The 22834-nt window shown below is 40.8% G+C and overlaps 2 protein-coding genes and 1 long non-coding RNA gene across 4 annotated transcripts in view; 1 reads left to right on the top strand and 2 right to left on the bottom strand.

Annotated features, from left to right (window-relative positions):
• The window catches only part of LOC118403366 (secreted frizzled-related protein 3-like), a 19765-nt gene extending 13594 nt beyond the window's left edge, over positions 1-6171 (top strand). For both annotated transcript variants that reach the window (XM_035802065.1, XM_035802067.1), the window contains 3 exons: positions 3767-3915; positions 4256-4375; positions 5014-6171. In XM_035802065.1, the coding sequence (XP_035657958.1) occupies positions 3767-3915; positions 4256-4375; positions 5014-5175 (431 nt within the window). In that variant the 3' untranslated portion in view covers positions 5176-6171. The remainder of the gene's footprint in view (positions 1-3766; positions 3916-4255; positions 4376-5013) is intronic.
• Positions 6172-8262: 2091 nt separating this feature from the next.
• On the bottom strand, positions 8263-9576 carry LOC118403705. The gene is made up of 3 exons (XR_004829681.1): positions 9432-9576; positions 9232-9326; positions 8263-8690 (listed from the first exon to the last, which is right to left on the bottom strand). It is a non-coding gene; the product is annotated as an uncharacterized LOC118403705 (long non-coding RNA).
• A 1275-nt stretch (positions 9577-10851) lies between these two features.
• The window catches only part of LOC118403561 (MAM and LDL-receptor class A domain-containing protein 1-like), a 117526-nt gene continuing 105543 nt past the window's right edge, over positions 10852-22834 (bottom strand). Inside the window, exons 180-197 of the mRNA XM_035802297.1 lie at positions 22593-22772; positions 22116-22259; positions 21336-21548; positions 20636-20779; positions 20127-20252; positions 19506-19661; positions 18684-18832; positions 17680-17878; positions 16936-17061; positions 16251-16301; positions 15678-15809; positions 14781-14906; positions 14435-14507; positions 13418-13494; positions 12978-13077; positions 12384-12450; positions 11578-11652; positions 10852-11227 (exon numbers count right to left, since the gene is read on the bottom strand). Of these exons, the coding sequence (XP_035658190.1) occupies positions 11120-11227; positions 11578-11652; positions 12384-12450; positions 12978-13077; positions 13418-13494; positions 14435-14507; positions 14781-14906; positions 15678-15809; positions 16251-16301; positions 16936-17061; positions 17680-17878; positions 18684-18832; positions 19506-19661; positions 20127-20252; positions 20636-20779; positions 21336-21548; positions 22116-22259; positions 22593-22772 (2246 nt within the window). The 3' untranslated portion in view covers positions 10852-11119. The remainder of the gene's footprint in view (positions 11228-11577; positions 11653-12383; positions 12451-12977; positions 13078-13417; positions 13495-14434; positions 14508-14780; positions 14907-15677; positions 15810-16250; positions 16302-16935; positions 17062-17679; positions 17879-18683; positions 18833-19505; positions 19662-20126; positions 20253-20635; positions 20780-21335; positions 21549-22115; positions 22260-22592; positions 22773-22834) is intronic.

Raw genomic sequence — 22834 nt, 5'->3', positions numbered from 1 at the left:
CCCGTACAAAGGAACGGAAAATGGGGCCGTTATCCCTATAAATGGTCCTCCAATAGCTTGGTGTGTTGATTTTAAGATGTGATGAAAGTCATAGGTTTTCCCTTCAGGATTAGATGGAGGAATTTTGGATACAAGTTTGGCTTTTCAAGGCTAAACTTTGACGAGTTCATGTTATGGCTACATGTAATACGGATATAAGTTTACTTTTCAGGAAAAAATACGTGAGTTTTGACACGCGGATACGTTGGGCCAGTAGGCGAAGACGATTTTCTCTAAGCCTATTTTAGATAGGCACCAAACAACCTTGCAACCTCCTTAATACCAATCATCCGATGCACGTGGCCACCATATTAAGGCCACCCAAATCTGCTTGGCATAGATTCCTTTACTACTTGCCAAGGCGGGTGCAGTGCCAACTACGTCAAATGTTATTAGCGTCATAGGGAACAAATGGTGGGGCTTTTACAGAGATGGAGAAATGGATCTAATGTTGTGGGACGCCCTGTTAAGTGTTTGCCTCACTGAGATCGTCAGTTCCTGCCATAATCACGTGATTGCTTGCTAAGGTAGCCGTTTGTCACCAACTTTGTATTGGAGACAGGAAGCAGTGATGAAAGCTTTGACTACAACTCTGAACCATGAAATGTTTGTAAGGATTCTTAACAATTGCAAGATATGTTTACTTTCCTAGGTTTCAAACTGCACGTGTATGGAGAAAACTGTTGTTATACCTTCGGGGAGGTGTACAATCTCTGCGTGCAGTCTTGTTAGAAATGACAGCCCCGCTTCGGAGACGTGCTTTTCCCGTGTTCGCAGACACGGCGAGATTTCGCGTGTTTGTCTAAAGTCGCTGAGCAAATATGGATACAGGCATTCTTAGATTTCCAACAGCAATAATCTTACAGGTTGCGGTTTGCCTTTGAAGGTCTGTGCGCTGTTAGCTCAAGACGCTCTCGTCCTATGGACCTGTCAATCACCGAGGGCAACTCCTGAGGAAAACTCCGCGGTGGTTGTCGTCTGGCCAAAACTAATGTCAAGCTTGTTTTCCCAGCGAGACAGATGCAGGACAGCGTTCTCACAGCCATTCATTCTCTTTATACGCCGACTGTCGGCCTTACAGGCAGTTCGACAGGTCCTTAGTGTTGTGAACATGTTTGCTTTGTTCTCCGGTTTCTCCTGCGGCAAGTAAGGACCCAGAGGGTGGGAAAAGACACCGTACACTAGCGCGTCTACAAGTACTGATAACAAGATATACAGCCATTATGCCAGTCATTCTTAACGCTTATTTCGATCTGACGTTTTCAAACTCGGCGAGGGATAGAAAAGTTCCAAAATTCTTCAATAACACATTATTGTCAATGATCTAAAGATGAATATATGTATAGTACCTATATTAGTTTGACCTTATTTTCTGGTAAATTGCCACTACCAAAAATTTGTCAGCAAGTGCATCATATATATGATGAGAAGATTGTAGTTTTCAGAAAGTTATGTGAAGACTAGAAACGAAAAAAAAAGGATATCACATCAGTCATTTCATGTGATAACCAGCTGTTTATGTTTGAAAATGCTCTGTGCCATGAAGTGATGTGCGACATAGCAACGCTTGTCTTACATACCGGCACAGAGGACCAAAGAAGAGGCCCTCTGAGTTTGTTAACATACCTATCATGTACTTGGAAACAATACTTGAGCTTTGAGAACCCTAGTATCTCGACATACTACAACTATAGACGAATGCATCAATCTGTTGGTAATATAACGCACCGACAAACATGTATCTTATGTACAAAAGAAGTTTGAATAATGATTTCACTTCACAACTTATAGATACTTCTTGTTCAACTCTAAACGCCCTAAAAATGGCCGTTCGCACTTGTGCGCATGCGTACATTCAAGTCCGTATGAGTTGCGTATTGACATTATTTTGGCTTTAATGGGTTAATTTTGAGGCCAAAGATTTTTTCAGGTAAAAAGGCTGCAACGAAGGCCCAAAGTAAAATAATTTCTTCCCCGCAAACTTTACTTTTACGAAGTTGAATATACACTCAAGTGCGAAGGGTTTTAGCGCCGTAAGTGGGGAATGGTCTCGTTAAACTGGCAGGGTTCCAGGATAGCCTGGAGATTTGCCGGGTACGTTTGGTATGGGGTAAACATGTCGGCATGTCAGTACTTCTGCTCAGGTGTTCTACATGTCGCTATGTCGAGTACCTACTGGTATCTTCCACTGCCCTGCAGGTTGATTGTGTAGAGTGTAGCTCAAGTAGAAAGCCAAGGTGGTTGGGAGGGTGAAATCCGGCATCACTGTGTACTGAAAAAGTTCCGTATGTCTTGTATATTTTCGTCAGATTCGGATCTTTGGTGTTATCATTGGAGGTCTACATGTACAGCCATACCCTTGTGATTATTTTGGTCAAGGATTTTACAAGAGGGGAATTTTGCTATTTGGGGCAAGGAGAAACAAACCTATTTGTTTTGGACTTAGAAATAATCTATTTTTAGCTTCTTACTCCTATATGAGGGCACACTACACACTTATTTCTAATCTCTTCTGTATAGGACTGCGTTGATCTTAACATTACTTTGTTTAGATACAGCATCGCGAATCTGCTTCCAGTAAACTTGCACCAGCCAGTGTCACCATTCAGCGGTGTACTTTGTGCCAAAAAGTATTTTCAAGTTCTAGAGATGATGTCCTAAAAGTTGGGTAAACCCTCCGGATGCTTTCCCCTGTAAAGCTGGCTGAACTGATCCCGGACCTGCTTTATTTGGCATGACTCCCAGCACATCAGCACGCCGGATACTTAAGCAGTTACGGTCCAGTTGGGACTGAGTCGTGTGTCTTGTAAAGGCACTTTCACAATGATCCTAAGATAGGTTTTGCGACAATGAAATTATCTAATTCATCTATAGGCAGTTGCTTGACCGACATCTTCGAATTTGGGAAGTTGATTTCCAAGGTTACATAGCATACATGTGGACAAAATAGATTATCTCTAAGTTCAAAACGAATGTACTAACCCGAATGTTTAGGTGTTTTGTTTCTACTTGCCCCAAATAGCAAAACACCCCTGTCCTTGTCCGAAATAATCATAAGGGTACGGGTGAACATACTCTGACCGCCACTGATAACGTCGAAGATCAGAATCTGACGAAAATACACAGGACATACCAACGTTTTCGGTGCATGACAAAGTCGGGTTCACCCCCTCTCTTGACTCTCTACTTCAGCCATAGTCTGCACAATCAACCCGCGGGGTAGTGGAAGATACCAGTAGGTACTCGACATAGCGACATGTAGAACACCTGAGCAGAAGTACTGACATGCCGACATGTTTACCCCATACCAAACGTACCCGGCAACTCTTCAAGCTAGCCTGGAACCCTGCCAGTTTAACATAAAGTAGAAACAACAGTGGGCAACATACAATTGGACATACAGAATTAATGTGCTGTAGTTCTGCAGCATTGAGAGTCCTGGTGAAGAGTACAGAATGAACGTGTTGTAATGATTGTATTTCTGCAGTGTTGAGAGTACTGGTGAAGAGTACAGATCTTATGTGCTATAATGATTGTATTTCTGCAGTATTGAGAGTCCTGGTGAAGAGTACAGAATTAATGTGCTGTAATGATTGTATTTCTGCAGTGTTGAGAGTACTGGTGAAGAGTACAGATCTAATGTGCTGTAATGATTGTATTTCTGCAGTGTTGAGAGTCCTGGTGAAGGATGCAGAATTTATGTGCTGTAATGATTGTATTTCTGCAGTGTTGAGAGTCCTGGTGAAGGGTACAGAGACCCGCGGGGATCAGATCGCCACGACTGTGAACGTGCTGGAGGAATGGAAGCACCACGCCATCAGCGTCCCCAAGGGAGAAGTGCAGCTCTGGACCAACTCCACCTGTAAATGTCCCAGGGTAAGTGTGGCTTGGAGACACTGTTATATCATATTTTACACACACACACACACACACACACACACACACACACACACACACACACACACACACACACACACACACACACAGAGAGAGAGAGAGAGAGAGAGAGAGAGAGGTGCACACACATACATACAGAGAGAGATATACGCACACATACAGAGAGAGAGATAAAGAGAGAGAGACGCGCATACACGCATACACACACACACACACAGAGAAAAGAGAGAGAGAGAGACACACACACATACGATTAATTTATCTCCTTTGTCACTTTCTCGATGTTGTCCTAACGCGTCTCCTCCTACTCCTCCCTCAGCTGAAGGTGAACCAGGAGTACATCATCATGGGGTACGAGGACAGCACCAAGGGCCGCCTCCTGCTGCTGCCAGATTCCATGATAACCAACTATTCCAGCAGGTGGCAAAAAAGATTCAAGGTGAGGACTTAGACTTTTGTTTTATTGAAATTGCAGACAATGCAATATATGGCAAACCCAGGCAGCGTAGCTGATATTAGTTGCCAACATTTCTCCTACACTTCTCCTAGAATACACATGATTAACTCAAATGGTATACTTCAAATGAAACAAGAACAAACAATTGTAGTCCAAACTTTTGATCCAACACCAAGAAATTGCTACTCGCAAAGCAAAGGTTCGGCTCCGAAGTTTTTTGACGTGTTTGAAGCGTTTCCATCTGGCTTCCTATTTAGTAACGTTTTCTTTATGTCTCGTGGCCATGACACAAAAAGAAAACGGTACAAGATATGAATCCTGATATAAACCCCCCAAAACAAAAAATAGACCGAGACAAACCTCTGCTTGGAGAGTAAGGAAATGCCACTTTTCGCCCATGCCAATTTTGACTTACTTCGCACCATAGGCCTAAGAGTATGCGACTCAGGGATGATGTTGAAAATGGCAGGAAAATATTCTATTGTTTTCTATTGTTTGAGCTTTTGCAATCGACCATGGATACTGATTTGCGTAAATCATATAAAGCTAATGTCCCATCCTCCCAGAACTTCTTTCCTTCAATTCTGTAACCAATTTCCTCACCCCCTCTTCACTATCAGAAATGGGAAAGACGGCTGAAGCGGCCGTCCGGCAGAAAGAGACGGAAAGGTCGCAAGAAACCGCAGGGGGACTCGGCTGATCCGCAGAGCTCCAGAGAACGGAGAGAAACGGACACGGGGCGCCTGCGCAGACACAACATGGAACATGGGAACGAGAGTTGATCGCGAAGGGTGAGCCTGGGTATGAGACGTATCACCGACACTGCCGCATGCAAATGACGTAAGATGATGGCCAGTCATTCTTTCAACGTTTTGATGTTTCTAGGATTGATTCCAATATGGCGGAGTAAAAACAGCTGCTGTTAACCTGTGCTAAGACCCTGACAACTCGTGATGAAAGCTTCGTCATGTGATAATGCGCAGACTTTCAACAGAAGAGCTAAGAGGGAAAATTCCGCTGATATAATGAATCATAGAATAAGGATTGCATCCATTACCTACTTGCTTATAAGTAAACATACAAGGGACAGAAGGTTTAGGTTTGTGAACACAATGGTCTGAAGACAAAATCGCTTGTATACATCTCTTATTAATCATCTTCAACACGAAGTAAATGTACACTAACGCACTAGAAATTGCCGTCTGTCGCCTGGTAAGAAAGCATTAAGATTGTACTAAGTTAGACGATCACGAGATTTGGATGCCTTGAGTATCCAATATTGAGTTTTTACTATCTCTCAACTTTGTTGTAAAAATTTTGTATATATTTGCCGTACGTTCGAATGGCTTATCGGCTGTGATGAATATGTAGAAGTATAGAATGGAAAAGAGTTCATGTGATATGCAACGTACAATCTGTAACATACGCAGTTCGAAGAAATACTTCAGCCCTCGGGCTACAGGCAAGACTAGGAAAGCAAACGTGTGGCTTATATTGTGGCGCTTCCCAGCTATGTGAAAAATACAGGTGATACAACTTTTAATGTTACACTTGGTATGGCCAGTAGAAACTGTTCAAGGCCGTGTGTTGGACATGTATTTTGGGCATTAGCTTCTGCGCAAAACGACTATGCTGGCAAAACAGACAACGCCTGGTTCAGTGGTCAACAGGCCTTAGAGCCAACAGGCGACTTTCTCAGAATCTGCAAGATAGCTCGATAGGACCTTATAATTAAGAACGCCACAGAACGTGAAGAAGAGAATTAAGTCAAGTCAAGACTTCTAGGCCAATTAATGTCTCATTTCAGTGATCAGTTGCATGTTAGTGTGTCTGTGTGTGTGCGTGTATGAGTCTGTATGCATGTAGCGTTTATGTGTGTTTGTGTTGTGTGCGTGTGTGTTTGTGAATGTGTGTGTGCTTGTGGTTTTGTGTGTGTGTTTGTGTAGTGTGCTTATCTCTGTGTGTGTGTTTGTGTGTGTGTGTGTGTGTCCATGTAAATATGTAAATTAGACGATACGTTGTGGATAGAGCCAGCAAACAGCAAATAGGGCTGGATGCCATGTTATGATACGTTATCGGCTACCCCGTCAGTTTTAGCCCCCTCCTCATGACGAGTGGTGATGACAGGACGTACCTGTCACTGAAACCTGAGCACACCAGTCGAGGCGTCAGGCTGTCACTCAGTACGGGACTGTCCCGCCACCTTATCGGGGTCGCGGCGCATACCGGAGCGGTGCCGGGACCTTCATGCCTTACCGCCGCCGCCACGCCACCTGTCAGGTCGGACTGATCGCCTGGCGAGCGCTGAGTCATCACCGGGCGAGGGGATGAGTGACGGACACGTCATGGGTCACGTGACAGCAAACGTTGGGGCCAGAGGACGACTTATTTCGGTGATGTCAGTTAGTCTCCAAGCAGACCCAACGGTGCCTTAAGTATCAAAATTGGCCAAGAAGTATAGCCGGCACCCCTTTGACTCCCTTTGACCGGCTATACTTCTTGGCCAGCTTTAATACTATCTTAAGGCACCGTAGGGTTTGCTAGCAGACTAGATTGCTCAATTGCTTCAGTTGTCAGTTGAGCGGTGGGGAGCGTCCTAACCATTTCGTTCGATCCCCTAGGCAGCCATTGGAATCAAAGACCAGTGTATCAGCATTCTTTACGCTTACTTGCAAAAAGTTAAGAAGAAAACGTAAAATTATTATTTCCATGAAACTCAATTTTCGGTGTTTTTATCAGAATAATGTGGCAATGAAATATAAATAGGCATAATGTACCTACTTATTCCGTACAAGACGTACAATACATGGATATATGATCGACCATTCACAATCATAATGGTAATATCTTAAGACATTTCACCGTCAAAACGACAGAACTTTTGGCAAAAATTACATGTTTGTTTGCAATAAGCCTTCGGACATGAAGTTGCAATAACGTTATTTGTGGAGAAAAGAGGGTGTGAGAGAAATCCGACAGCTGTACACTCGACCACTTCTATTCATTGGTACATTAAGAAGGAAGGAAACATGTAATTATCTAATTACTTACAGCTGCGTCTAACGAACAGCGGATGCCATTATCATCATCATAATTTATCTATGTAGGTTAGTTCTTACGGAAAAGGCATCTTATAAGCAATATATCATACTTTATTGCTAACTGTTATATCAAGAACAGTTGTCAAAGTAGCTTAGAGACTGTCGTTGCCGGAATACTGATGTTTAACATTTGGTTTGGTTAAAAGTATGATATAAATATAATTCGTTCATTATGAGACCACGAACAAAAATTGCAGGGAGCTACACCAGAGCCTTGTCATGTTTTCTTAAGGTTATGTCGTTCCATGCTTGTCTAAAAATGACAGTCTCCCATTTTAGTGTCATTTTTTATCAAGTTTTGTTTTGACCCAAACCAAAAAGGGCTGAGCTGTCCCATGGCTTAGGAGATGAGTAGGTCTCTGTCTGAGAACTTTGTGTCTCAAAAAACTAGGGCCCTTCGCGGTGCCCTCAAGGCTGGTCTGGCCACGTCAGGCTGTGTCGCAAGACGTCACGTAACACGATGTCAGAATTATGCCAAATAAAGAGAAATATCGTCAAATTTACTCATTGTAAGTTCATTTACCTACAATTTCACAATTTCCCAGACTCTTTTAGCTCTCCCCTCAATACAAAATGGAAACTTCTAGTATTCATTTTTTTGGACACCCGACACCCGCCTCCCCCCTAAAATTTTTTACAGTACCTACACAAAAATCATCTTTCACTTGTGGTTTGACCTTTAGGGTAAATTATGTTAATATGCACCTGTAGCACAGGTGAGTGTAATTAAGCTGAATATATCAATTGCTATGGTAACGGACACAAAGTAAAGACGATGAGACTTGGCTGTTGCTGGCTCGATGTTTTAATGCACTTATTTCAATTCACTATATATGAGACCCGTATTCGGAACCGTCATATGTTTCTTGTAAATGAACGAGGTTTTGGCAATATCATTATACAATAATGTATCAAATAACAGTTGTAGGAAGCATACACTTAAGAAGAGCAGTATAGTTATTTTTTACTGTTCACACATGTGCGAAGTTTACTGATTATAATTACGCACACTAAGATAGAAAACATTGGTGAAGAGTAGTATTCATTTCTGAATTCGTCCCTTGTGTTCCCAGTGTTTCTTCTTAGAAACAACAATGATGTGGTACTTGTTGTCAACATCATCAAAAGCTTCCCCCTGTCTGCGAAGACACACCACATTGTCCCTCGTGGTTGCGCTGGAAGGACGTTTGCAGTAACTGTGAAACACCATAAACAATTCTATGTTTAAGTAATAAAAGGTGAAAAGTTACGCTTTTATGTGTTTTATCATTACCTGGATGCCCAACCTTCATCGACATGAACAACTTTTAACGTACGATATTATTCTACAAAGATTTAACAAGAAGTCGGGAGTCTGAAAAATATATACCTCTATGATAATCCAACACGTAAACAAAAGGGAGTTTCTGCAGTTCTGACAATAGCTAATAAATTTTTATATCTACGACTATTAGGAAATACGCAGGTCAAGCTGCACACACAGACACAGATTTCGTTGTCAATACTTATTGACGAATTTCCACCAGACGTTGATTGGATGACAGAAAGATACTGGAAATGTTGGGGGACAAACAGCAAACTGAAACTCATGATCGAATCTTCCCATATAAAGTAATGGGAGAACGGTCAAACTACGAGAACAAGGAACTATTAGAAAGTTTAAAAGCAGGAACGTGGCATAAGTGAAGACTGCAGTTGCATTACGTTCCTTTTACTACCATCTTAAAGAATCCTTACTGGATGAAAGTCTGGTGGTCGTCCCTCCGAACCCTGTAAAAAATCCCAGGTTCTCCGCGTCGAGTCTGAAGCCTCGCCACCATGTTATGTGTCACCTGTGCGGGAAGTATTGATAGTAATCACCTGCGGAAATTTTCTCCACTGCTTTTAATTTCATCGCTACTATTGGGATAGCCGGGGCTACTATTGGGATGGCTTACCAGAAGTGGTCACCTTTACACCATGTTTTAGTTCCTGTGACGTATGCAAATGTGGCACTGTCCAATTTTCAAATCACAGACGAACGATATCGATTTTTGGTGAACAAAATTTCACAAAGAAATATGGTAATAGCTAGGGGTGGGTACCGGTAAAAAAATTCAGGTCCAGCTCGGTTTGGTGTTCCGGTACCCACCCCTACTTGGTATACAGAAGGACGTATTGCAATACTAACCAATGTTGATAGGTGGTGTTGTGAGACTGTCTATTGAAACTTTCCCTCAAACACTAAGCACTAGGCATGGGAGTCTGGTGCGATTTTTCTAGCACGTTACTTAAAGATATGTTTGTTAACGCAATTGATAAGTAAAAAATAAGTTGTGAATGAGTAACTCCTCGTATGCTGTGTGACTGTGCTGCCAATAATACATCATACGCACACACACACACACACACACAACCATTCACGGTCGCCAACAAAACGGTAAATTAGAACCCTACTCAACATATACGTTACGTGTATTGTGGAAAACACTACCAGTATTCCAAGGGCCGTCTTTTTAGTCAAGAAGTGAGGCTCTTACAAGAAGACTTGAAAAAGTAATGCAAAGCCAGATTTTTCTGTTATACTATACATTTGTACTTTCTTTGTAATTTGTATAGTCATCAACTTCTATTGTCATGTTACGACAGGATCGAAAAACCCTTATCTTCCATGAAATCAATTCTATTCCACTATTTTCCTTACAAACATGAAGTACGAAAGACCACTGCTTGTCAAGCAGATGACAATAGAATGTTTTATTTGAGGATGCAGGATATAATCACAAGCAAGATGACTTTATCACTGTACATATCCAGATATGCTTGGAAAAGATGGATTACATAAAACTGTACAACTTTATGTTCTTCTTGTCACAATGGTAATAAGCTCGGAATTACTTCCTATGATTTAGTCATGTATTTTTTCAGGGTCTGATTGTCCAATTTTTCCAGTCAATTTAATTGCTTATTTTGCATTTGGCCCTTGGGCAAGACATAGCAATATATACATTCAAAGCTTATCAATAAGATTTATTACAGGTAAGGAATGAATAATTTTGCTTTCTTGAATATATGTCTGTGTTATAAAAAATTACCCCTAGCATATCTATCTGCAGCCTATCTCTTGTGGATGCAATGTGCATGCAGTAGAAGCATGCATGTAAGAAAGAAAGCATTCTGAAGGCTGTCTGCCTAAGATACACAATCTTCGCAAAACTACCAGATATGCTGAACATTAAAGCTTCCAACATTTTCTTGCACTTCGCCCCTTAATACACATGTCTATTGTATCATTTAAGTGACTGCTCTTTCTATTCAATTTGAACACATTGAAAGCAATTCCAAAACTAGTCAAATTCACCTTAATGTGAGTAGTCTTCACATAAAAAAGCTTGAACATGATAGCAGGATTGTTACTAGAAAAATGTGACGTGGCATGTATATAGTCTACAACTAAATTCCGTAAAATCTGGATACATTCATTGTTAACAATTGTTAACGATAGCAGCTTTGTTGGTTGGTAAACACATTAGGAAAATCTAATACTGTCTTAAACTAGTACTTTCAATATGATTATGTTTCGGCTGCCCTTCATTAAAAAACCTATTTTACTACTGATTACCTAAGTATTTGTAAAGGACAGTTGCTATGCATTAGAGCTGGACGATGGTCCATCGATGTCCAGCCCAAAGTCTGTTTCCTTCTTCATACCGTACAGAGGGTTGTCTATCCCAGCAGCATCTGTGCCAAGTTTCTGTCAGAAAACACCACAGTTAGAATCTACAATGTAGAAGGTCATACACATGTACACATATAACCAGACACAACAGCAGCAATAATTGGGTATTTGTCATGTCGGTCTGTATACAATAAGTGATAGACTGTAATGAAATGAAATCAACAACAGTATTTCCAATGTTTTACTAGTATTGATTCAATCATAAGCTTAAAAAACACCATGAAAAACCCTTTGCCCCTTCTACTTTGAAATTAATCCCTTGGAAAAATGAGTACATTTCCTCTATGAAGACCTCCTTCATAGGCCCTTCTACTTTTACTTCTAAATTAATTCCCTGCAAAATCAATAAATCTCCAGTAACTCACCTGTGGAGGATCGATCATGTAGGTTGTATCTGGGGTGTCAATCATGTATGAAGTATCTACATCACTGAATTTGAACTGTGGAGACAAAGTAATAGGTCGGTTAGCAAACAACTTTTCAATTAACTCAAAGATCCTAACATGATTTTTCTTGCCAACATACTTTGCATGATATAACTGAAGTAATAATGCTTAATATGCTCTATATGATATCCTTGACACAGACAAGAACATGTCCCTTAGTATATAGAAATACCATAGAAATTTGGAATTTAACATAGTTTGAAAATTAAAAAAGGTTTAGCACCAAGGACAGGGCTAGTGATGTAAATAGGTATTGAAGGTGCTCAGCACTAAGGACAGTAATAGTTTTGAGAGTGCTCAGCACCTGGGACAGGGCTAGTTTTATAAGTACTGAAAGTGTTCAGCACAAGAACAAGGTTAGTTTGGTACGCATTGAGTGTTCAGCACCAAGGACAGGGCTAGTTTCATAATTATTGGAGGTATTCCACACGAAGGAAAGGGCTAGTTTTGTACGTACTGAGAGTGTTTAGTACCAAGGACAGGGCTAGGTATGTAAGTAATGACAGCATTCAGCACCAAGGACAGGGCCAGTCATGTAAGTATTGATGGTCTTCAGTTGATTGCTGCATTCTAACATGGTTGCTTTTCCAAATTTTCACTATCTGGTGTTAAGATATGTTTGTCAAAATCAATTCAAACTCAGATCTTTCTATGCTTTAAGTATCATCTAAGGCTGTATTAGCCAAATGGTTCTTGGTGGAAATGTGCACTTGACCATGACTTACATCTTGAAGTTGATCAGGCTCATAAGTAGGGTTGTTGGTACCGTAACCGGGAAGGTCTCCAAATCTCCTGCAGAAACAAAAAGAAGTCTGGTTAACCTTCAAAAACTACTGGAGCATCCTTACACCAGCTTGGAGCAGACATTGTTCTTGGGTGCTTTTACTTAAGTACAAGCTAAGTATTACATACTGACAGTAAAATATAAAAGGAGGAGACAGATATACAATATCTATGACAGATGCTTCGTGAATTCTACCCATTTTCCACAGTTTTTTGTCCAAATTTCGTGTTTGTAGCAATAGATGCTTTCCGTATTGATATTCCACACAATGCTTAAAAGACATCCAGACCATTTAAGGTTAAAACCTCTACTTGAATGTATCAACATTGGCTCTTAGCAACTTAGTGGTCATTACATCACATACATACAAGGTAAGAGCAGACGGTTACAGCAAATACATGCAGGATGCAACCATGAAATCTTCCCTATAAGTAAATTTTAAAGTACATACATCTTGCACCTTATGTTGTATATAGAAGATGTAAAGGATATTTAGAGCAAAGAGAACTTTGTAAAGTATACTGAAAAGACTGACCTGTCTCTGTTGTTTCTTCTGACAACAAAGTAGATGGACAGAAGTACAGCCACTATAAGAACCACACCCCCAACAAGGCCGATCGCTATCCACATGGTAGCTGTGGACAAACAAACAGACAACCATGTCATACAAGTATACCTGGCAATGATATCACTTCAAACAATCATGTAGTGTTAATATAATGGGAATATTCAAATTTGCTGTAGATACTGTGCTTTTTCAGTTTGCATTGCTTTGAGATAATATGGTAAACAACAATTAGAATTGCTCAATAGTTTTTGCAGATTGGTGATACACTTGTTGTTGTTATTGTGTGGCTTAACTACTCTTGCTCTCTCTGAATTGTGAGGGACTTCAATATACTGTGGGATGATACAGTGCAATCAAATGGACATGTTTTGTTGTACTGCTTGTGCCAGAAGTGATCAAAAACTCACTGTTTGAATCTGTCCGTCTTTCTGGAGGGCTGATAACCTCAAGTTGACAGCGACTGCCGCTGAACTTGTTGGAGCAACTGGGGAGGAACAAAGATGAAGAACTTAAATGTAAAACTGTTCTATATATACCAGTAATATACTCCATACCATGCTCTATAGAACATAGTACAGCGGACCACTGTGAGAGGTACTATGTATGTAAAATCTTTCAATCTATGGCAACTTGCCAATACTAACAATGCATAAATCAGCTGTAGGGTGTAGTTAGGGAAATAATACATACACATTTGTACTACAATACCAGGCACATTCTAGCTCAGATTGGCTCTTATTCGAAAACCTACTTTATGTTAGCATTAGCATTACTTAGAATGTTAGAATAATTGTATGGTTGATATGGTAGAACTATATCAACGATAATTCATACATTGCCTAACTCAACAGTTTATCTTATGAATTGAGTAAAAAGTATTCAATTTAAACTGTGGCTGCACTGTACTTTTCATAGCTGATAACAAGGTCATAGATAAGTAGTCATTCATTCATACTTGTCAGTTAAACTATCAAGCAAGGACAAGTCACTATGGTTTTACTTACAAATGCACTTTGTACAATCAATAAGACTTAATACTTATACATATAGTATCATTGTGTGTTCACTACAAATTTCATGTATTGTCACTAAGTCTTTGCTAACGTTATGGTCCTGGAAAATTAAAAAGGACAACTTTTACGCCAGAAAGCAGTTCTCAAGCAACTGGTCCAGGTTATGATTTTGGAAACAGTCAGAAGTTTCAGACAGCATCCACTGTCTTTTTCCAGTGACACTGAGGAAAGTCTTCAACACCCTACCTATGAACTGATGTGCAAAGGATATTTTTTGCAAAGAATATATTTTGGATAGTCCAATAGGAAGCAAAAGTAAGGCAAAGTGAAGACAACTTTTAATTTGCTCCATAAATGACTTGTACCACACTTGTATCAGATTCTGCAGGAATGAAGAGCCACAAGACTTACCTGCAGTAGAAAGTAGTGGAATCACTCTTGTATTCACAGAGACCTCCATTCTGGCAGTAATTGGTTGGACAGCCTGCAAGTAAATGGTAGTGTGGTCAGATTGACAGCTTCACCAAGGTTCAAAATAAACACCAGACTATTTTTGTACAAGCAACCAGACTGGCAAATTGGAACTATAATAGGATGGACACCTGACTGTATTTCATTTATTATCTTATCTCTTTATTGAGCTTTCTAGAATGAATATTCTTATTATTAGGGGAGCAAGCAACAGGAAAGCATTTTTCTCTGTCCTCTAGAAATACAGAAACATAGTTCACAGTAACATGTTAAAAGAAACACCTACTTCCACACAAAGCCTCGTCAGCTCCAGTTGAACAGTCTTCAGTACCGTCACAGCGGGTAGTCTCACTCAGACAGCTGCTCGTGGGGCCACAATAAACACTGGTGCCGTTGCAGGGGACGTTTCCGACTGAAACATGACAGGAAAATACAGTCAGGAAATACAGGTCGTGATTAAGTATACTGTACACACTGGCGCCATTGCAGGGGATGTTTCAGACTGACAAAAAAGTCAGATAATACAGTCAGAAAATACAGATGGTGGTAAACTATGCAGTAGACACTGGCATCATTGCAGGGGAGGTCTCTGACTGTAATACGACAGGAAAATACAGGTACTGATTAACTACACAGTAGACACTAGTGCCATTGCAGGGCAGGTCTCTGACTGAAATATGACAGGAAAATACAGATGGTGGGGAACTACACAGCAGACACAGAGGCCATTAAAGGAGGGGTCTCCAGCTGTAATAAGACAGGAAGATATAGTTTTTGCTGAACTGGTTACTAGTACATTAGAGGGGAGGTCTCCAGCTACAAAAATATAAGAAAACACATTCAACTTTGAGAACAAAGCAAAATTGTCAGAGCATGCATGTTCACCCTAAAAGGCATTTTAAGAACCCATAATACGAGCGATCGCGATGATGTCACAGTGATGCAGTCGTAGGCAAAAAGCAGGTGTTTGGCAAAATATTGATTTACATATTAACATATTTACATATTAAGGTTATTATTAACCAGAAATTTGAGCCGCTAATTCAAATATCAATTTTTGATCCAATCTACTGACGTCCTGGTAGGCAACAACCGTCCAATACCCCGGATATAAACAACAACAGCGATCGCTCGTATGTTATTTGGTTGAAGTGTATTTGTAAAGAAAGTGGGAGAAACTTACTACAGCCAACTTCATCCGAGTTGTCAGTACAGTCTGTAACTCCATCACATGCTAACAGTGCTGAGTAACAAGCTCCACTGTTGCACCTCAGCTCACGTGGGCCGCAGCTGGCAGGGTTCACCGGCACAGTACCTGGCAAATACAAAAGAAGACTTCATCTCCCAAACACATGATACACATCTGTAGAAGCCAGTTAATTGCCCAACGGATTGCCGCACACTTCTGTTAATTGCACAGAATCCCCAAATTCCAAACCAGGGCGGTCCAGCTAGATAACTTTGCATTATTGCACCATGCGGATAATTGCACAAAATATGCTAGCAAACGGGGTGTGCAATTAAGCGGCTTCTACAGTTATCCTCTTGAAAGGACAATTTTCACTTCGTATCAATTAAGAAGTGAACAGAACAGTGATAATTTGCTGCTTCAGTTTTCTTATGATCTATATACACATTGGAAGTTACTCTTGTAAGGTCAATTTGAAAATAAGACCATTACAAACATTTCCCAACTTCACAGTATTCCGTAGAAAAGTTACAACGCAGGAGAATTTTGTAAAATGTTCCCACATACCCGCTGAGCCACCAGTCACGGCTGCCGCAGTAGACTGGTAAGACTGGGTCGCTGAAAGGAAAAAAAACCATAATGTTTTCATTACTGTTACATAATTGCGATGGTTAGTTACAGTTACAGTTAACTATGGTGGCACAGTCTGACTTAGTACTTGTGTGACTGTAATGATGAAATGTTTGAAAGATTTCACACAACAAAGTTTGCTATTTGGGGAGCTGTTGAGACGCACTCTGTCTCTTTTTCAAACCAGTAGATCTCATTTTGGAGTTCCCTTGTCACCTGAGTGGTAGTGTTAATTATCATGTGACAAGACACAGTTAGAAACAGGAAAGTATGAAATCCTATGTTTTGTCTTCTATATCTATCTTTTAGATAAGCAGATGGGGACTGTGTATGCTAACTTTCACTATTTGTCAATTTTTGTATTAAGAAAATGACATTCTGAGTCTGGAATGTCATACTGTAAATGCAGAAACTTTTGCGGTTTTTGCGGTGGCCGCTTTACCACGAACATAAAACCACCGCAAACATTTTTCCATGGCAGTAAGAGACTACAGTGCATGGTGCTACCACGAACTTAAAACCAACGCAAAGAGTAATTTTTCCCTTTAACGCGAAATTAAATCCCCGCGAAATTAAATGCATTTACAGTAATCTTCAGCTGACAGGAATGCATGAAACTTACGACAGCCATCTTCGTCACGTCCGTCCGGACAGTCAACGTCGCCATCACAGATCCAGGTGTCAGGCAGGCAGTTGATGTACGGGAAGTCAGGGCAGTAGAACTGTCCCACTGGGCAGCTGTAGGTTACTGTTGGTGGAAGGGTGTACAATCAGAATCTGATTCTAAGTACATTTTTCACATACCTTCAGATCATAAATACAATCTGACACCTTTTTTCTCAGATTAGTACATGCCACTTCTTATTTCTCTCTTCCTGTTTAGTCTTCACCTGTTAAGACCACTTTTTGGTGGAACACAGAGGAATTACATGTACAGCTGCAGCATGTTAGACAGTCTACATGCACTACTGCCCTGCTTTCTGTAAAGTGTAGCATGGATGATTATCTTCCAGTCACCTTCTATTCACAGCAACAGCAATAGAAAAAAAAAACACATGGATAATAGAAAGCCAACAGGAGAGTGCATGCAAGAATCTGTGGGCCACACTGATCTAATTTGTTGCTCCACACAATTTGTTAAAGAAAAATATTCAAGAAAACAGAGAGCTTGGACACGCTTGCCTCTGACTTTCACCATAGACTCAGTTTTCATGATGATATTTTAGCATTAATACTTTAATGTGAGTTTGAGAACCAAGAAATTGAATTGGTGTGGCCCTATCTATCTATCAATCTTTGAGACCAATAGGCTTTGAACAAACAGGTTTTTGAGGGGGCCAGGTCAGCACAACACAACAGAACTTACAGTTGGCACAGCCAGGGGAGAAGGAGATGTCATCGATGGCGATGTCGCTGCGGTCGCTCCCTCCCACCTCGGCCTCCACCACAACCTTGTACATGTCCGAGTTTCCGATGGGGAAGTTTGCATACTGCCAGGAGTTCCCCTTGTTGCCTGACTCTATCCACATCAGTTGCCTTGGTCCTTGTTTTGAGTGTGTGTACACCTGGACAGGATAAAGAGTAGAGACTATCAAATACAATAGACTGTAACAAAGCTCATGTCATGTATGTTGTAGGAAGGTTTACAAAAAGCAAGTCCACAGTAAATGCCAAGTTCACCACAATTTGTTTCATTCGTTCAGACCCTCGGCACATAGGGCAGCAAGTTTCCTTGCAGGATATATTTCTACAGGGAGGGGTTGCTAGCCTTTCCCCTGTGGAAACCAAGATGTCCTGACCCAGGGACTTTCCCCAACTAATTGTGTCACAAGAGCACAACTAAGAGGCTGCTAACAGTTGAGCCACAGGGACATCTCAAAGTTGACCACACAGAGACTTTTTGTATGAATTTCACAGTCGAGGGGGGAAGAGGTTTCTGCAGGATTTTATGTTTGCAGTTTTGTAGTATAGTAGTAATGCAATGGAAACACGTTATTCACTGTGTCATAATGGAGGCTACTGTGAAAACAAAACATGAGTGAGCATGTTAAGATTTTACAGTAACTTGAGAATTTCCTATAGGCTTTTTTTCTTCAAAAAGATCCTATTGCAAAGACTGATTATTTCGCGCAGCATGGCAATCAGGTGGGCAACAACAGTCAGTAGTCACTCACTCACTCACTCACTCACTCACTCACTCACTCACTCACTCACTCACTCACTCACTCACTCACTCACTCACTCACTCACTCACTCACTCACTCACTCACTCACTCATTCACTCCCTCACTCTCCGGTTTATTGTCTGTTTTTCCCCATCCTGTGGGGGTTACACTGCAGTACTGTGTGCACAAACACCAGGTTCCTCACCTTCAGTGTGCCCATCTGTGCAGCCCCGTACATGTGATAGAAGAACCTCATCCTGCATGTGCCGACTCCCGCTGGGAAGTCAGGACTCTCCAGGCCTGCCAGCATGCCTGGTCTCTGGGGGGAAGAGGCCTCGATGTACAGGAACTGACCTGAGGATGAAAAATCCGGCTTGTGAGAAACTTTTTAGACTATTTTATGGGATTGTGTGAATAATACAAATTCCTTCAAATCAAGGAGGCCATCTGCATCAGGGCAAATCTATTATTCAACATTTGCGGTGGGTGGTATAAACTTCCTGCCACTTATTACCAATGCCCATAAGCTCACCCGATCTAGTTGTTTGGTCACTTGAATTCTGAGAAAAACTGTAGCAGCACTGTCTCAAATTTGAAGTGCAATTTTTTTGCATAGGAACATAGTTTAAACGCTGTATCATGTCAACTTTGAACACAGATGGATATGACCTTCACTTCTAGTCAATGATCGCAGAGAATTTGTTTGGCACAATATCACAAAGTAGAAGTTTATTTGCAAGTTCGTGCCCGAGGGCTAATTGCAAGTACATGGTATAAACATAGTAGATATACAAGTGACAATGGACAGTTATGAACAATGTTCTACTGTAATACTAGTGTTGGCTATTTCTAAACAGGTTATCACAAATGTAACCACAAACAATAGCAATACTGGTTGATAGACTATGACATGAGGATCTGGTTTTTCATTAATCAAACATTTCCAACAGTTGTAATTGTGTCAATAATACCAAGTCCATCTGACCACACACAGTACAGTATACTGTACAAGTGAGGTATGACATACCGATGTTGTTGTGAGTTGAGGAAGGCCCAGTGTTGGCTGTAGGAGTGTTTGTTGCAGGTCCAGACCAGTCAAAGTCATCACTGTCTAGCTGCGCCCATCTACATCCAGCAACAGAGCTGGCAACATTGTCAAAGTTGCAATTTCCGGGCTGGTATACTGTAAGTGAAAAGAAAGTAAGACCTTAAATGTATTGGAAAGAATTGTGGACATATTGGTAAAGAAGATTAGAATTCCTTTTGTCTAAAAGTGAAGATAGAAAAAAATTGATCCTATAAATATTGACATTGACACTTTTACTATCAATGCTTCCATTGATTTTTTTATTATTTTCTTTATCATAAGTCATCAGCTATAGCCTCTAGATCCATCAAGGTAGCATGATAAACTGATGCCATGTACAAAGAATTGAAAAGATAAAAACTTAAAGGTTTTAAAATTCCAAACTGTAAGGACTGGTTATTAGGAAAATCCATATTCCTTAACCTTTTATCTATCCTAGTTACAAACCAAATTAAAGGAATCCTGCAAAACACATAGACCTCTCCAAGAGGCAAATATAATCTTTTTGAGAAGCAGCGAGGTGTCATACTGGTAATCCACAAAAGTCTAAAGAGGTCTTACCACAGAGCTGCTCGTCGGTCCCATCAGTGCAGTCATCCTTGTAGTCACACACCACATCCTGGCTCACACACTGCGCCTGGCTGGTACATCTGAACTCATTAGGTCCACATTGCAGTGGTGGTGGATCTGTGAAGGATCGATTCATGCAATAGTTGATAGTAATGTACTACATACCAGGTGCAACATGCTTGCCTCTGAAGCAGTGGCTAACTTGTAAATCAAATACTGGAACTTCAGTCATAAAACTGCACTGTATTTTAGGTACGCTTCACAAATGTAAAAGAATAAAGTAGAAACAAAATGAATGAAAACAAACTAAGAACACATACCAAAGCAGGTTGCTAACATAAAAGATTTAACAGTGGTGTGTTGGCAATTACAAAATGTAAACCTACTAGACTTTTCAGGCTAATGGGCAACATATTCAGACTAACAGCTCATAGTTTTATTTTGAACTACTTTACATACATCGTTTGTGTCAAATCATCAAATCTTTAAAAATTGCTCACCAGTAGAGCAGGATACAAAGGAGATATCATCGATGGCAATGTCTCCTAGATGATCGGAGCCTCGCATTCCCTCGATGAGCACCTCAAACTGTTGCCTGTTGCCAATAGCAACCTCAGCTTGCTGCCATTGGTCACCCTGGTCGCCTACAGAATGTTGGCATGGCAACACAAGGGTCATGGATCAATCACAAGCAAAGTCCTAACACAGCAAGGCAAGGTTGAAGACTTCTACATGAAGGTGCAGATAGTATTTTTAGTAAGAGGTGGTAGATAAACCATTCAGTGGTTATAGTTGAAAAGCCCTGTAAGATGCAATGTATTTTATCATATTCAAAATTTTGAAGACAGTTAAGATGTGCCCAAATTGAAAGGAAAAACCCATAAAATCAAATTATCTCTTACTATACTGGCAAGAAAACAAAGTCTTAGTTTACGATAGAAATTTGACACATAAACACTAGAAATGTTTTCCCCTTCTTTTTGTAGACTCAGCTTTTTAGATTACCTAGTCACCTGTCTAATCTGTCTCTCTCTTGCTTTTAGATTATCTGTTTACCTGACAAAATCACCTATTCTCTGCCAGTGCCTCCCTACACCTGTCCTTGCTCACCCTAATCTTTTACCTCTATCTCTCTTGTTTTTAGAATATCTGTTTACATTGACAAATTGACCTGTTCTCTGTACACCTGTCTGTACTCACCTGTCTTGCTCCAGACCAGATCAGTCAGGCCATCGTTGATTGCCTTGATCTTGACGTTGAGCATGCCCGTGCCGGTGCCGTACATGTGGTACCAGAAGCGCAGCTTGCAGGTGGAAGCAGACACCTGGTACACACCTGTGGTGATGTGAGCAATGTCTCCCAGAGACACACCTGCAGACGTGCTGCTCTCGATGTACAGGTAGTGGCCAGACACTGGAGCATAGCAAAATGCACTCTCAGAATCACATGCATGAACAGCATAGCAAACTAGTTCAGTACTTTTGAATTCCGTACAGGGCGCATAAGCTAATTTAAGGAACTGAAACACAACACGCTAACCTACAGCATATACCATTATTATTTTCATTTAAAAGGTTGGCTAGCTAACATCAAGGTAGCTCAAGGTAGGTTATATATTCCCAAACATAGGACCGACAGCCTACCACATCCTCTCCATGGTACTAAAATGATGGTAGTTGGCAGACTAAGCCATATAGCACCAATAGGATTTCTAGATCCCACAATATCAAAATTACTTTTAGAATTATAACTGGATTAAACTGAAAATCTACCCATACATGCTTATTATCAGTAAAACATGTCTTCACTTTGGCAATGAATAAAGAATGCTAAACTTTGGCCACATTTTTGTTGTCCACAGTTGGATTTGTTGGCACAGTTAGAAATGTTTAAGATCCAAAAACACCCCTTTTCAAGTGAATGAAAGTGTTTAAATGTTCACATCTTACACATGACGCTGTAAAGTAGTCTGTGTAATACCTGAGTTGGTGGTATGGTCCTGACCAGGCCCAGTGCCGGAGGAGGCTGTATGGCCCTGGTGAAGTGTCCAGTCAAAGTTGTCACTGGCAGAGTTCTTCCAACCACAGAGGGGTGCGGCGCCGCTCTCAAAGTCACAGTCATTTCCTGACAGACACAAGACAAAACAAATCTATTGACAAAACAAACAGGACTTCAGAGGGTTTTCTATTACTATTACTATTACAGCAATGTAAATGCATTGATTTTGACATAATACACATTTAGTTACATGTTTATCACCATATGGCTTTTACTATTCTTTACACTACATTACTAGGACTGAAACTTTCTTATACTACAGTACTAGGACTGAAACTTTCTTACACTACAGTGCTAGGGCTGAAACTATTTTTGGATGACTTTTGAAAAATTCTCTTGTTGTATTTTGATGACTAGAATGATGTTGCTGGTTAGTTTAAGAAAGGTTAGCCTACTCACCACAGCCGTTTTCATCAGATGAAGGCATAGTGGAGGTGCCGTCCCGACAGTCATCCACGAAGTCACACTTCTTGTAAGGTGCATAGCAGGTGTCACTGTTGGTACACTTCAGCCAGCCTGTAGGACAGCTGGGGTGTTGGGTGGGAGGGGGGCTAAGGGTGGGGCCATCCGGAAGTTGGCCTATAGAAGAAAAAAATAATCTTAATATCTCCATGCAACACCGATCACTAACTTTATACAAC

This window comes from Branchiostoma floridae, chromosome 16 (genome assembly GCF_000003815.2).
Source record: "Branchiostoma floridae strain S238N-H82 chromosome 16, Bfl_VNyyK, whole genome shotgun sequence".
Taxonomy (NCBI): Eukaryota; Metazoa; Chordata; class Leptocardii; order Amphioxiformes; family Branchiostomatidae; genus Branchiostoma; species Branchiostoma floridae.
The sequence above is the reverse complement of the archived record's forward strand: the minus strand, read 5'-3'. Positions and strand labels throughout refer to the sequence as shown.